The sequence below is a fragment of the Carassius gibelio genome, chromosome B7, assembly GCF_023724105.1.
Source record: "Carassius gibelio isolate Cgi1373 ecotype wild population from Czech Republic chromosome B7, carGib1.2-hapl.c, whole genome shotgun sequence".
NCBI lineage: Eukaryota > Metazoa > Chordata > Actinopteri > Cypriniformes > Cyprinidae > Carassius > Carassius gibelio.
In genome coordinates, this window is record NC_068402.1 from 37,493,831 (window position 1) to 37,506,368 (window position 12,538).

At 38.0% G+C, this 12,538-nt stretch overlaps 1 protein-coding gene across 6 annotated transcripts in view; it reads right to left on the reverse strand.

Moving 5' to 3' along the window:
- The window catches only part of LOC127961351 (adhesion G protein-coupled receptor L3), a 140,945-nt gene that overhangs the window by 52,203 nt on the left and 76,204 nt on the right, over positions 1-12,538 (reverse strand). For all 6 annotated transcript variants that reach the window (XM_052560437.1, XM_052560434.1, XM_052560436.1 and 3 more), the window contains exon 4: positions 4,587-4,696. In XM_052560437.1, coding sequence (XP_052416397.1) covers positions 4,587-4,696 — 110 coding nt within the window. The remainder of the gene's footprint in view (positions 1-4,586; positions 4,697-12,538) is intronic.

Below are 12,538 nucleotides of genomic sequence, written 5' to 3' on the forward strand. Positions count from 1 at the left end.
GGCTTAGGAAAGTACCGTACCCTTCTGGTGCAGATCACACCCGAGACACTGTGCTCCCTTGCTCTCTGCTTGGTTCTTCATACCTTCTGCCCCAACCACAGCATCCAGTGACCTTGCAAGCAACATCCCTACCACCATCTGAACCATCGCAAGGCAGGCCTACCAGATCGCAAAATCGGCCTGCTCGCTTTCAGGACTACTTAACGTTCTTTCACACTTAGTTCACTGGGAGGGGAGGGGAAATGTTGCATGCTTAGTTAGACTTATAATCTGGTGTTTAATTAAAGTTATGTGTTTGTTACATAGATAAGATATAAAGAGCGCTGGTCACTTTAAGAGTTAGGAACAGACAGTGAAGTTGACGCTAGAATTTTTTTGCACAGTCCAGTGATCTGAGTGCTGAGTTGATGGAGTTCAGTAAGGTTGATGAGAACAATAAAAAGTAAAATAAGTTTAAGTACGAGTCCTCTTTACAGACATAACACGATGGAAGCAAAAAGTGTCCATATAAACGCACCTATTGTCACTTTTTTACATGGATAACTCCACCACCGGCTGGGGGACCACATACAACGGACATGCAGTCTCAGGGGTTTGGACAGGTCCGCAGCTGCAGTGGCACATAGAGTTGTTAGCAGCGCACCTTGCCTTGAACCGTCTCAAAGGTCTCAAAGAGGCAAGCATGTGCTGGTCCGAATGGACCACATTGCGACTGTTGCGTACATCAACCGACAAGGTGGTCTACGTCTTGACGCAACTCGCCCGCCACCTCCTCCTTTGGAGTCAGAAGTTTCTGAGGACACTTCGTGCCTTTCTCATTCCAGGCCTGCTCAGTCATACAGCCAACGAGCTGTATTGAGCAATGCTCCCGGGAGAATGGTGACTCCTTCCCCTGATGGTCCAGCTGATTTGGAAGCGTTTCAGAGCCGCTCAGGTAGACCTGTTTGCTGCTCCAGAGACCTCTCACTGCCAGTTGTTCTACTCCTTGGCCGAGGGAACTCTCGGCACGGACGTACTGGCACACAGCTGGCCGCGGGACCTACGCAGTATGCGTTTCCCCCAATGAGACTTCTCGCACAGACACTGTGCAAAGTCCGGGAGGACGAGGAGCAAGTCTTGCTAGTAGCGCCATATTGGCCCACGTGGACCTGGTTCCCAGAACTAGTGCTCCTTGTGACAGCCCCTCCTTGACCAATTCCTCTGACGAAGGATCTACTGACTCAGAGATGGGGCACCATTTGGAGGTAGTGAACAGCATCACTTCGGCAAGAGCACCGTTTACGAGACACGCCTATGCCTTGAAGTGGAACCTGTTCGTTGAGTGGTGTTCTTCTCGCCGAGAAGACCCCCGAAGATGCCCGATTGCGGTCCTGCTATCCTTTCTGCAGCAAGGGTTGGAGCGAAGGCTGTCTCCCTCCACCCTCAAAGTCCAGGTTGCCGCTATTGCTGCGTACCATGACCTCGTGAATGGGAAGTCTTTGGGTAAGCATGACCTCATCATCAGGTTCCTTGCTAAGGTTGCTTAAATCACTACAGCAGGGCCCATTCGAGCCTTTGCATTCAGTTGAGCTAAAGTTTATTTCATTGAAAACTCCTGCTTGCACTGGCCTCCATCAAGAGGGTAGGGGACCTGCATGCATTTTCGGTCTACGATTCGTGCCTAGAGTTCGGGCCGGCTGACTCCCAGGTAATCCTGAGGCCCCGGCCTGGCTACGTGCCCAAGGTTCCCACTACATCCTTCAAAGACCAAGTGGTGAACCTGCAAGCGCTGCCCCTGGAGGAGGCAGACCCAGCCCTGGCTGTGCTTTGTCCCGTCCGAGCATTAATGTGCTACGTAGACCGGACACAAATCTTCAGGACCTCAGACCAGCTCTTTGTCTGTTATGGAGGCCGGCAGAAGGGGAGTGCCGTCTCTAAGCAGAGGATGGCCCACTGGATTGTGGACGCCATAACCCTGGCTTATCAGGCTCAGGGTGTGCCCTGCCCGTTCAGGTTACGAGCTCACTCAACTAGAAGTGTTGCATTCTCCTGGGCGCTGGCTTGTGGCGCCTCGCTGACAGATATTTGCTGCGGGCTGGGCGACCCCTAACACGTTCGCTAGGTTCTATAGCCTTCGTGTAGAGCCGGTATCCTCCTGTGTTCTCACCTCAAACGGGTAGTGGCACTGAGAGGCCCCAGTTAGGGTCGGCTTGCTTAAACTACTCCGTACTGCAGACCCTGTTGAGATCCTCCATTACCCTAAGCTGCTGGACGCGGCGGAACGTCCGGCGCCAGACCTTCATGATGAATCCGTGAGCACCATGGAAGGGTGGGTTCCATATTGAGACCTAAGCGGTACTCCTATGTGTATAGTCCACGGTATAGCCTTAGAGCCCGTGTTTCCCCGGCAGACTTCTGCTTTCCCAAGAGGGTTTTAATTACCTCAAATTTTTCAGAATACTCCTAAACGGATGCTATATTTGTATTTGCCTCCGAGACCTCCTTCGGAAAGGATGGGGCTTCCGCTGCGTCCCGGCTCCAAGCGGACCGGGTACGTTTTCCCAGTGTCATCCAATCTCACCCAGTGAGGTATTGCTTTGACAATGGTGAGTGGAGCTACTTGTTCTGAGCCCCGGCCTACACTTAATAGGGGCGCAGGTGGCTCGCACAGGGCACTGGAAGGGGCAGTACCCATGGCGCTTTGATAGGGATCCCATATTCATCGGTCACCGACGTGGCGTCGAGAGTTTCCGACTGAAAGGGAATGTGTCGGTTACGTATGGTAACCCTCGTTCCCTGAAGGAGGGAACGGAGACGCCACGGTTGCTGTACCGCCGCTGAGCTACCGGGTCCCCGGCTTGGCTCCTCAGCGAAAAACTGGTATGCATTGGACCTGCTGCCCTCTTATACTCACGCAGTGATCAGCGGCAGCTGGATGCAATAATTGCATGCCAATGTGCATTGGCTCGTTTAGTTTACACTCAAAGTAGATTGGTCTATCGAAGCAATATCCCATATTCGTCGGTCACCGACGTGGCGTCTCCGTTCCCTTCTTCAGGGAACAAGGGTTACCATATGTAACCGAGACGTTTCTTTTGCTCACCAAAGCTTCATTTATTTTGGTAATAATCTGTGTGAAGATCTGTGAAACTGCCACTGATTCCTGTAATCAAACCTGTATTTTCAGCATCATTCCTCCAGTCTTCAGTGTCACATGATCTTCAGAAATCATTCTAATATGATGATTTCAGTCCCTCCAGAAAAACACAGATTTTTTTTGTGATTGTTGCGGGCAAAAATCCTTGATTTTGCGGCAGGTTTTCTTAAAAAATGCGATGGAATATGCGGGATATTTTTGCAATCTTATGCGATGAAATTGCGGGAACTTGCAAAAACTGCGGTTTGATGAAAAAGAGAAAAAAGGGGACCCCCCCCCCCCAACACCCTGTTCTCACTAGGCTACTACCTTACTGTAAAGAGTCATTTCTTATGACTTCCTATGATAAGCAAGCATACTAAATCACAGAATATTTAAGTTCTCATTCTGTTTTATTTCAGACCTTAATTAACACATGGCTCAAATTTACAAAACATTGAGTCAAACAAGTTCTCCAGCTTTACAAAAGGAACTACTTCTGTAAAAATGAATACAAATAAAATATACACACAAATATACAAATGCTGTTTTACAGGAATTGCAAAGTGCAATCTCTTACTGCAACGTAAATTATTTTACATACTACTAATATACTTTCAACTGTAAGGTTTTGGTACTATTCTGTAACAAAAAAGTACAATCTTACAACTTGCATGAAATAATTGCGTTTTTCTGGAGGTACTGTGATTTGCTGTTCAGGAAACATTTTTGATTATTATCAATATTGAAAACTGCTTCTTAATTTTGTGGAAACCGTGAAACATTTAATTTTTCTTCAAAATTCTTTGATTAATAAAACTAAAAAATATATTTTGTAACATTTTTATATCTATTTTTTATATCTATATTGCCACTTTTGAGCTCTTGAATGTGTATTTGCTAAAAAAAAATAATAATTTCACAAAAAAAAAAAAAAAATACAAAAAAAACTTACTAACCCTAAACTTTTGACCAGTAGTGAGGAAGCTGTAGGAAGCGAGAAACAGTCATTGTTTCCTCTGCTGTAATAAAACTCAATTCAGTGAACAGCGATGCGTACGTGGCCCTCATTTATCAGTAAAGACGGACACTGGCATAAGGAAAAGCCGTGGAGTATACAGCGCAGGTATTCCTCCACACAGATGGATGTGACGCTGCGCTCTCATAACTAAAGATACAGAAGAGACGATCTATCACGGCCAAACGCTATCATTAGCTATCTGGCAACTTACTCATTTTGACAAAGTGCAGCGCTTACATAGTTTATCACAGAGCTCACAGTAAACAAAAACATCATGTAAACTTTCACCCCCCCACACACACACTGCAGATAGGGATGGATGAGTTCAAATGAAGGCAAGTCTTTAAACTGCAGGAGAAGAAGAATAAAGCTGCAGGAGGAAGATGTTGGGTGTGTTTGTGTTGAAGGGCTTTGATTAGACAGACATGTTGATATGAAACTCATACGTACTGTACAGGACACACTCGTACTGCACTTCCAGGTATTTGTATGTCCCAGGACAGGGGTCAGGAAACGCATCCGGTCCGGCCACGACGGCACACTGCGTCCGGTTATTACACCTGGAAACACACACACACACACACACACACACACACACACACACACACACACACACACACACACACACACACACACACACAGAGAGAGAGAGGGGAGAAAGAGCATTTGGAGTCTGTTAGCATTTACATTTCTCACGTTTAGTATTAAAATGATTGAGCATTGTTTTTGTGATTTTTGCACAATAAAATTAAACCACATGTTCAATGACCAGAATGTCATAGACTCGAGAATGGTTTCTTTTTTATTTTTAGGCCAGTAGATATCTATCCAGAAACATCAACCTCCAGAATACTGTAGTAGATTTACAGCAGATCTACAGGAACAACAATATTCCTTTCAGAATCTACACTCTGTGTAATGTTTTAATATGATATATTGACAGGTTAGATTTTTTTGACAGGTTTTTCATTTATATTTTGAAACATGCATTGTTTAAAAAAAATATATTTTCTTAAATTGCAGTTAAAACTACATCACAACAAATGAAGTGTTTTAATTGCATTTTAATCATATGATAAATGACATCAGGTTAAAATTGACCTCATTTACCTCATTTAAGTCTCTGTTTTACTGGGATTCATAGTGCACTGTAGTCATAATTAAATAATACTTTATATTTCAATGCACTCAATGCAACTCTTAACATTTTTGTCCTTTTTGGAGCCTGCAACATTTGGACCCCACTGGCTTTCACTGGATACAAAATAAATAAATAAGCTGAAATATTAATCAATTATCTTATTTTGCACTCCGTAGAATAAATAAATAACGAAATAATTAAATGGAAGAACATAAGAGTCAAGTGTGATTTCTTATAATGAATGTGCACTTGTACTACTAAGTCTTAAGTATATTTTAATAAACTACTTGACATATTATATTGACATATTATAGATAACATAATAACTATAACAAATCATATTAATGAAAATGCTACTTAAGCGATTTACAATAAATCACAACACTTTCATGATTGTTTCTAAACATACTTTTAAAAAGTGACCTTCGAAATAACGTCGAATTAAAAGTTTTACTGTAAAGTGCATTAAATCTCTGTTTTAATAAAACCTTATCACTCTTTAAAGAACTTATTTTGATGTGTTGACTGACATACTAAAGCACATTCAAGTTCTTGATTATCAAAACTGTAGTGTTTTACTCGATATTACATTTAAAGTGAATATATATTAAATGCACTAAATTGCAACTTCAACACATAAGACACACGTTTTAATAGAAATGCCATTAAAGTTGATTTTAGTTTATCATGTTTGTCAGTACATTCAGCAGCACTTTAACCATATTTCAAAGATATTAGAAGTAATTCTGAAATTACATATAAAGATGTAAGATATAAGTCCTACTTAAGCTGGTTTTAATATACTGTGTGTGTGTTTGTGTGTGTATTTAATCTGTAAGACATTTTCATTTAATTATAATTGACATGCAGTTAAGTGTCTGAAATCAATATATTCAGCTCACACTTAAGTATGTTATTTCCTTATCATCTGTAGTTGTTTGAGACTGGTTGAGCTCTGTATTATAACATGTTTCTTCGTCGATCTCTCAAATATACTTCAGTATTAACTGTGCAGCAGAATCTGTAGCACTTTGGTCACGTGTTTTATACCGTCATATCACTCAACCGAATCAAAAATGATCAATCATGATCCACCTCACATTATTTCCTGCTGAATATTCAGTTTCTGGGGGAAATACGCCACATTACAGATTCAAATGGAGTTTTAAAGAATCATGGCGATCGTTTAAAGATGAAATCTTCCGTGAGGCTCAATGTCAGGGTAATGTCAGCAGATCAGCGTGTGATGAACACCCAGCACCTGAGACACTCGCGGATGATTGAACCGTTAGCATGTGGCTAATGAGCGGGAACGAATGCTTTCTGAGTGCTGGGGTGTGTGTGTGTGTGTGTGTGTGTGTGGGCTTCTGTGCGAAGCGTATCAGTGTGTATGTGAAACTGTGGCTAATTTTTAAAGGACAAAAGCACCCATGTGCAAAATCAGCCTGAACATATTTACTGACATTTCATTATCCTCACAGCCTTTACTCAGCTGTCTAAACGAGGAATCCCAGAACACCAGCTAAAGTTGATGAGAACCCAACCAGACCAGAATCTGACCAGAAAACCTGCAACTTCTTTACATTCAGAATGAGACAAAACAATGGAAATAATTACGAAACAACACAACTATGGTAAACGACAGCATATGGAATAATTATGATTAAATCAATCCATAACCATAATCTTACAAGGAGACTTTATACATTTGAATTGTATGAAAATAAACATTATATATATATATATATATATATATATATATATATATATATATATATATATATATATATATATATATGTGTGTGTGTGTGTGTGTGTGTGTGTGTGTGTGTGTGTGTGTGTAATTATATAATAAATTAATTAATATGCAAAAAATTAACAATGTAAATAGTTAGTTAGCTTCACACACACACACACACACATCTGCAAATGCATATATGTGCACTTTAGTGTCTAATGCATCTCTGGCTGCGGCAGACTAGACTCATGCTGTGATGTGCTTCAAAAATAATAAACCAGCCTCTGTTGAGCAAACACAAACCTACACACACACACACACACACACACACACACACACACAGAGATACACATACATAAAATGAAAAAATTATTTCAAGACCGTGTCCCTTAAAATTATAGTAATTCCCAAAAACACACCAACAGTTTGCACAACATTACACCATTTTGTGTCACATATTCTTTCCCAGATATAATTTCCACAAGTCCAAATGGTTCGAGATTCACCAGCCTTGCTTCATTTCCAAACACACAGTGCTGTGAGGCAGCGTGTGTGTGTGTTTGTGTGTGTTTTCTCTCTCTGGGCGCTTGGCAAAATGAACCTTGTGGGCTTTAGGGGTCCTGTAATTCACTCTGCTGTGGCGCAGGTCCAGTCCTGAGGGGCTGGATGATAAACATGTGCGTTTATTCCTGTTGTCTGTGAGCCCTCCGCTTTACTGCACACAGATTACAAACACTCAAATATTCTATAGCTGGACCACGTGGACCAAAAAACACAGGCTAAACGCTGATACATTACATAAATATTTCTATATTTATACAAAAATAAAATGGGCTATATGTTCAGTTGTGCAATATAACAAAGATTATGGTTTACCTTTCGTTATATCGAGCCTTTTGATATTTTTGATAAGGATGAGCAAATGAAGTAAAGGTAAATGTCAGCAGGGCTGAAAAACTAAATAAAATATTCAAACTTAAACATTCCCCAAAATGTCATCATATTTAACATTACTAATAACATTATTTCACCATTATATCACCTTCTATTTTAATGGAATATCCCAATACCAAAAAATATTTTTCAAAGTTGTAAATACAACGAAGGTTATTAGAGTACATTTTACAAGAAAACATTATTGTCGTATTATTGTTATTGTCGTATTACTGAGAGTTCTATTAATTAATTAATTATTCTATTAATATTTTGAATCAGTTGTTATTTTTAGGGTTTCCGTTTTCATTTCATTTTATTTTATTTCATTTTATTATTTGAATATATATATATATATATATATATATATATATATATATATATATATATATTTCATATATACAGTTTTTATAAATATTATTTCAGTTTTAGTTTTATTACATCAAGTTAATCTAAAATAGTATGAGAAATGTTAACAGTTTTTATTTTATTTTATTTCAATTAATGTTTATTTTATTTCAAGTAAAAAAATATTACATTTATTTGTTTGTTTGTTTGTTTGTTTGTATGTTTTGGTTTTAGTTTCAACTTTAGTTAGATTTAGCTGTAATAACCTTGGAAGATAGTATTTCAGTATTTCTACTTTACAAGGTCATGTTCAGTTCAGTATATTACTAGCCACTTTTGTACTTGTTTGTAAAATTTACTGAGTGAAAATTAAGTGTAAATTTGCAATTCTGTAATTTACTCATTCATCCATTCATTCAGACACAAATTAAGAAAAGCAAAAACTGTTTTGCAAAAAACAAAACAAACAAACAAAAATACAGGGATCCTAAATCAGGCTTTATGAATGCTTAATAGAATTTGTCTTGTGTGAAATATAAAAAGGCACATGTCCAGGTTTTCTAGGTAGTGCTCTTGATCTTCAGCGATTACAATTACACATTTCCCTTCACCTGCTTTATCGGAGCACTTCGAAACTTCAATTAAATGTCATGTAGTATGAAATGACTGAATTGGTAATTGCACATGGAGAAGCTGTGTGACTCAAACACGCTCTCATTAAACAAACATGGCGCTCTGAGCGGGAAGAGCGAGCGCAGGGAGATTTGATTTGAAAAAGAAATGTTCCTCTTTGTTTAGAAGAGTGAAGAGTGAAAGGAATGGTAATGCATGAGAAATAAATGTTTTACATTTAAATAAGACTCTTTATCAAACACAGGTGAGTCTGCTTCATCTGATCAAACGGTCTGCCGTCTTAAATTAAGCTCTGCGTTTAGACGAACACACACACACACACACACACACACACACACACACTTCACTTATTATAGATGTATAGTAGTAATCCAGGACGAGCCAAAAACACATTTTGGAAAATGCATTCATTATGTACTCACTTATTATATACTGTACATTTTGTACATTTTCAACACTTTTTGAAAAAAGTTATGGACTGCAGCTTAACAATGATATTAATAGCATACAACTATTTAGTTTGAATCATTTTGTGGTATATTCTATTATAGTATCTAGTATCATTATTTATTACTGCTGTCAAATAATTAATCATGATTCATCACATCCAAAATAAAAGTTTTTGTTTAAATAATATACATGTGTGTACTGAGTATATTTTTTTATGTATATATAAATACAAACACATGCATGCATATATTAAAGAAAATTGTATTGTTTATATGTTTATATACACAGTACACATGCATATTATGTAAACAAAAACTTTTATTTTGGAGGTGCTTAATCATTTGAAAGCACTAATATCTATATGTCTATATAAGGGCTGGTAAGCGCTTACAATTTTTAAGCTAATTAATTACATGATGTGCTAATTAATTAATCCAATTAATCGCACATCAAATCTGGAGAAATTACTCCCAAGAGACAACAAGTCATTGTTGTGCAAAGCATCAAACAGAGATTACAAAAAGTAGGTTCAGCCAGAGATGTTTTGTTTGATCAAATGTATTACATGTACTCTTTTGGACCATGTGAGTAAATTATGACAGAATCATCATTTTTGGTTGGTTGAACTATAACTTTAATAATTTATTTTCTTAATTTTAATATTATTACTATGAAAATATTAAATTCTTTCTTGAATGAAATGATACTCTAAATAATAAACTAAATCTGTCAGTAGGTGGTGGTAAATGTCTTAATGATTAAGTCATCAATACATTTATTAATTTGTTTGATTTGTTAAAATTGCTGATTCAGGAGTGAAGTAACTGGTTATTTATGAATGGTTCATTGAATCATTAAGTTTGATCGTCTTGAAGCGGGTCATCATCAGACTGATTGGTGTGTGACATCAAAGTACCGCAAGATCTTAGAGAGCAGACGACTCCTTGTGCTTTTGAATCTCTCTTGCGGTACTTTGATGTCATACACCGATTGGTCTGTGTCGCTTCAAATCCAACGCGACTATGGCCAATGGTTCAACACTCGGATTGAGAAATGAAATGCCGCTATGGGTTGCTCGGGGATGAACAGTTCTGCTTTGTCTTTATCTTCTGGTTGGAAACATTGAGCAAAACAGACAACATTGTGTCTAAAATAACAAAATATTAACTTCTTAATGAAATGTTGTATAAGAGGAGTGTAACATTTACTCTAATGTGATATTGTACTTAGCCTACAGCCATGTGATATTTCTTAACTTGCCTATGATATAAATATGAGACACAATTTCAAACATTTCAAATATCTTGAATTTTAGGTATATTCTCTAGGCTCCATCCCGCAGTAAGTTGTTGCTCTGCCTCATATGACTCATTAATCGAATGTATGAAATGGCAGGTGATACACAGAGGTCTGGGGCGGGCAAGTGCGTAAAAGTGTTAATAATTTTAACGCAATATGTTTCTCCATAATTAATTAATGAGGTAAATTACCAGCCCTGATCCACACATACACACACACACACATATACATATATAAAAAAAAAAGGAAAATCACCTTCAAAGTAGTCCAAAGGAAGTTCTTAGTAATGCATATTACTAATCAAAAATTAAGTTTTAATATATTTATGGTAGAAAATTTACTAAATATCTTCATGGAACATGATCTTTACTTAATATCCTAATGATTTTTTGGCATAAAAGAAAAATCGATAATTTTGACCCTTACAAAGGGTTTGTTTTTTTTTGTTTTTTTTTTGGCTATTGCTACAAATATACCCCAGCGACTTAAGACTGCTTTTGTGCTCCAGGGTCACATTTTTGGTACCACAAAAAATTTAGTCAAAGCTGCTTTAGAGAACCATGTCTTTCTTACCTTTTTATAATCTGAAGAACCTTCTTTTGCATCGTGAAGCACCTTTATTTTTGAGAGTGTACTAAAGTCAGAAACATTTAATGTTCACTGTTTTTAGCATTTGCTGTAGAGTATTCAGTAAGTAATAAGCTAGCATTTGATTAATATATATTGGAGCTTGTATTTCTTTGAGCTCATATGAATTGTCTCTTCAGAGCTGGTGTAAGAGCATCATGTGCCGGAGGTCACGATCAGCTCCTGCGCCCGCTTAAGTTTAGCAGCAGTCTGCAGATGACGCCAATGAATTACACTGCCACTGAATGCCACCAGGGACCCGTTTAGCAGACATACAGCCCCTGACAGGATCACTTAAAATATAGAGTGCATGCGAGATGGCTGAGGAATAAACCCCCAACAGCGAGGTAAAACTGCTTACACGCAACATCTCTGGAGGACTGTGAAGAATTACACCCCAAAACACACAGGCCATGCTGCTCCAGTAAACTCATGTTAGGATCAGACAGAGAGTTGCTCTGTGTCTGATCAATATTACTTAGATCTCATTCATAAATTATTATGGTAACACTTTAGAATAAGGTTCCATTAGTTAATGTTAGTTAACTACTTTCGTTAACATGAACTAAGCAAGAACAATCCTTCTACAGCATTTATAAGTCTTGGTTCATGTTAATTTCAACATTTACTAATGCATTATTTAAATCAAAAGTTGTGCTTGTTAACATTAGTTAATGCACTGTGAATTACCATGAACTAACAATGAATAACTGTATTTTCATTAACTAACATTAACGAAGATTAATAAATACAGTAATAAATGTATTATTCATTGTTTGTTCATGTTAATTAATACATTAACTAACATTAACTAATGGAACCTTATTCTAAAGTGTTACCATTATTATAACAAGATGTGTGCTAACATTGATAAGAAACTGTAATTTAACAGTATTTGTAAATGGCAAAAACAATACAACAAACAGTTATCAGCTATTCCTTTGCAAAGTCCCGCCCATATCAGAACTCAGCCAATCATCATATAGAGAATGCAAGCTTTCAAATGGGACAAAAACACAACAATCAATAAACACAAGTTTTTTTTTTTATTATTTTCTTTTATTTTTTTTAATCACAGAGCAAATGTGTAACTTTTTGGTCACCTTCCTCCGTGTTTAAGTTAATTGATTGTTCCCCACCTGTCTCCTGGCAGAGTCCGTTGTTGTTCTGGAGGCCGAGGCGGTGCCCGATGCTGTTCCGGAGGCCGAGGCGGTACCCGATGCCGAGGCAGTG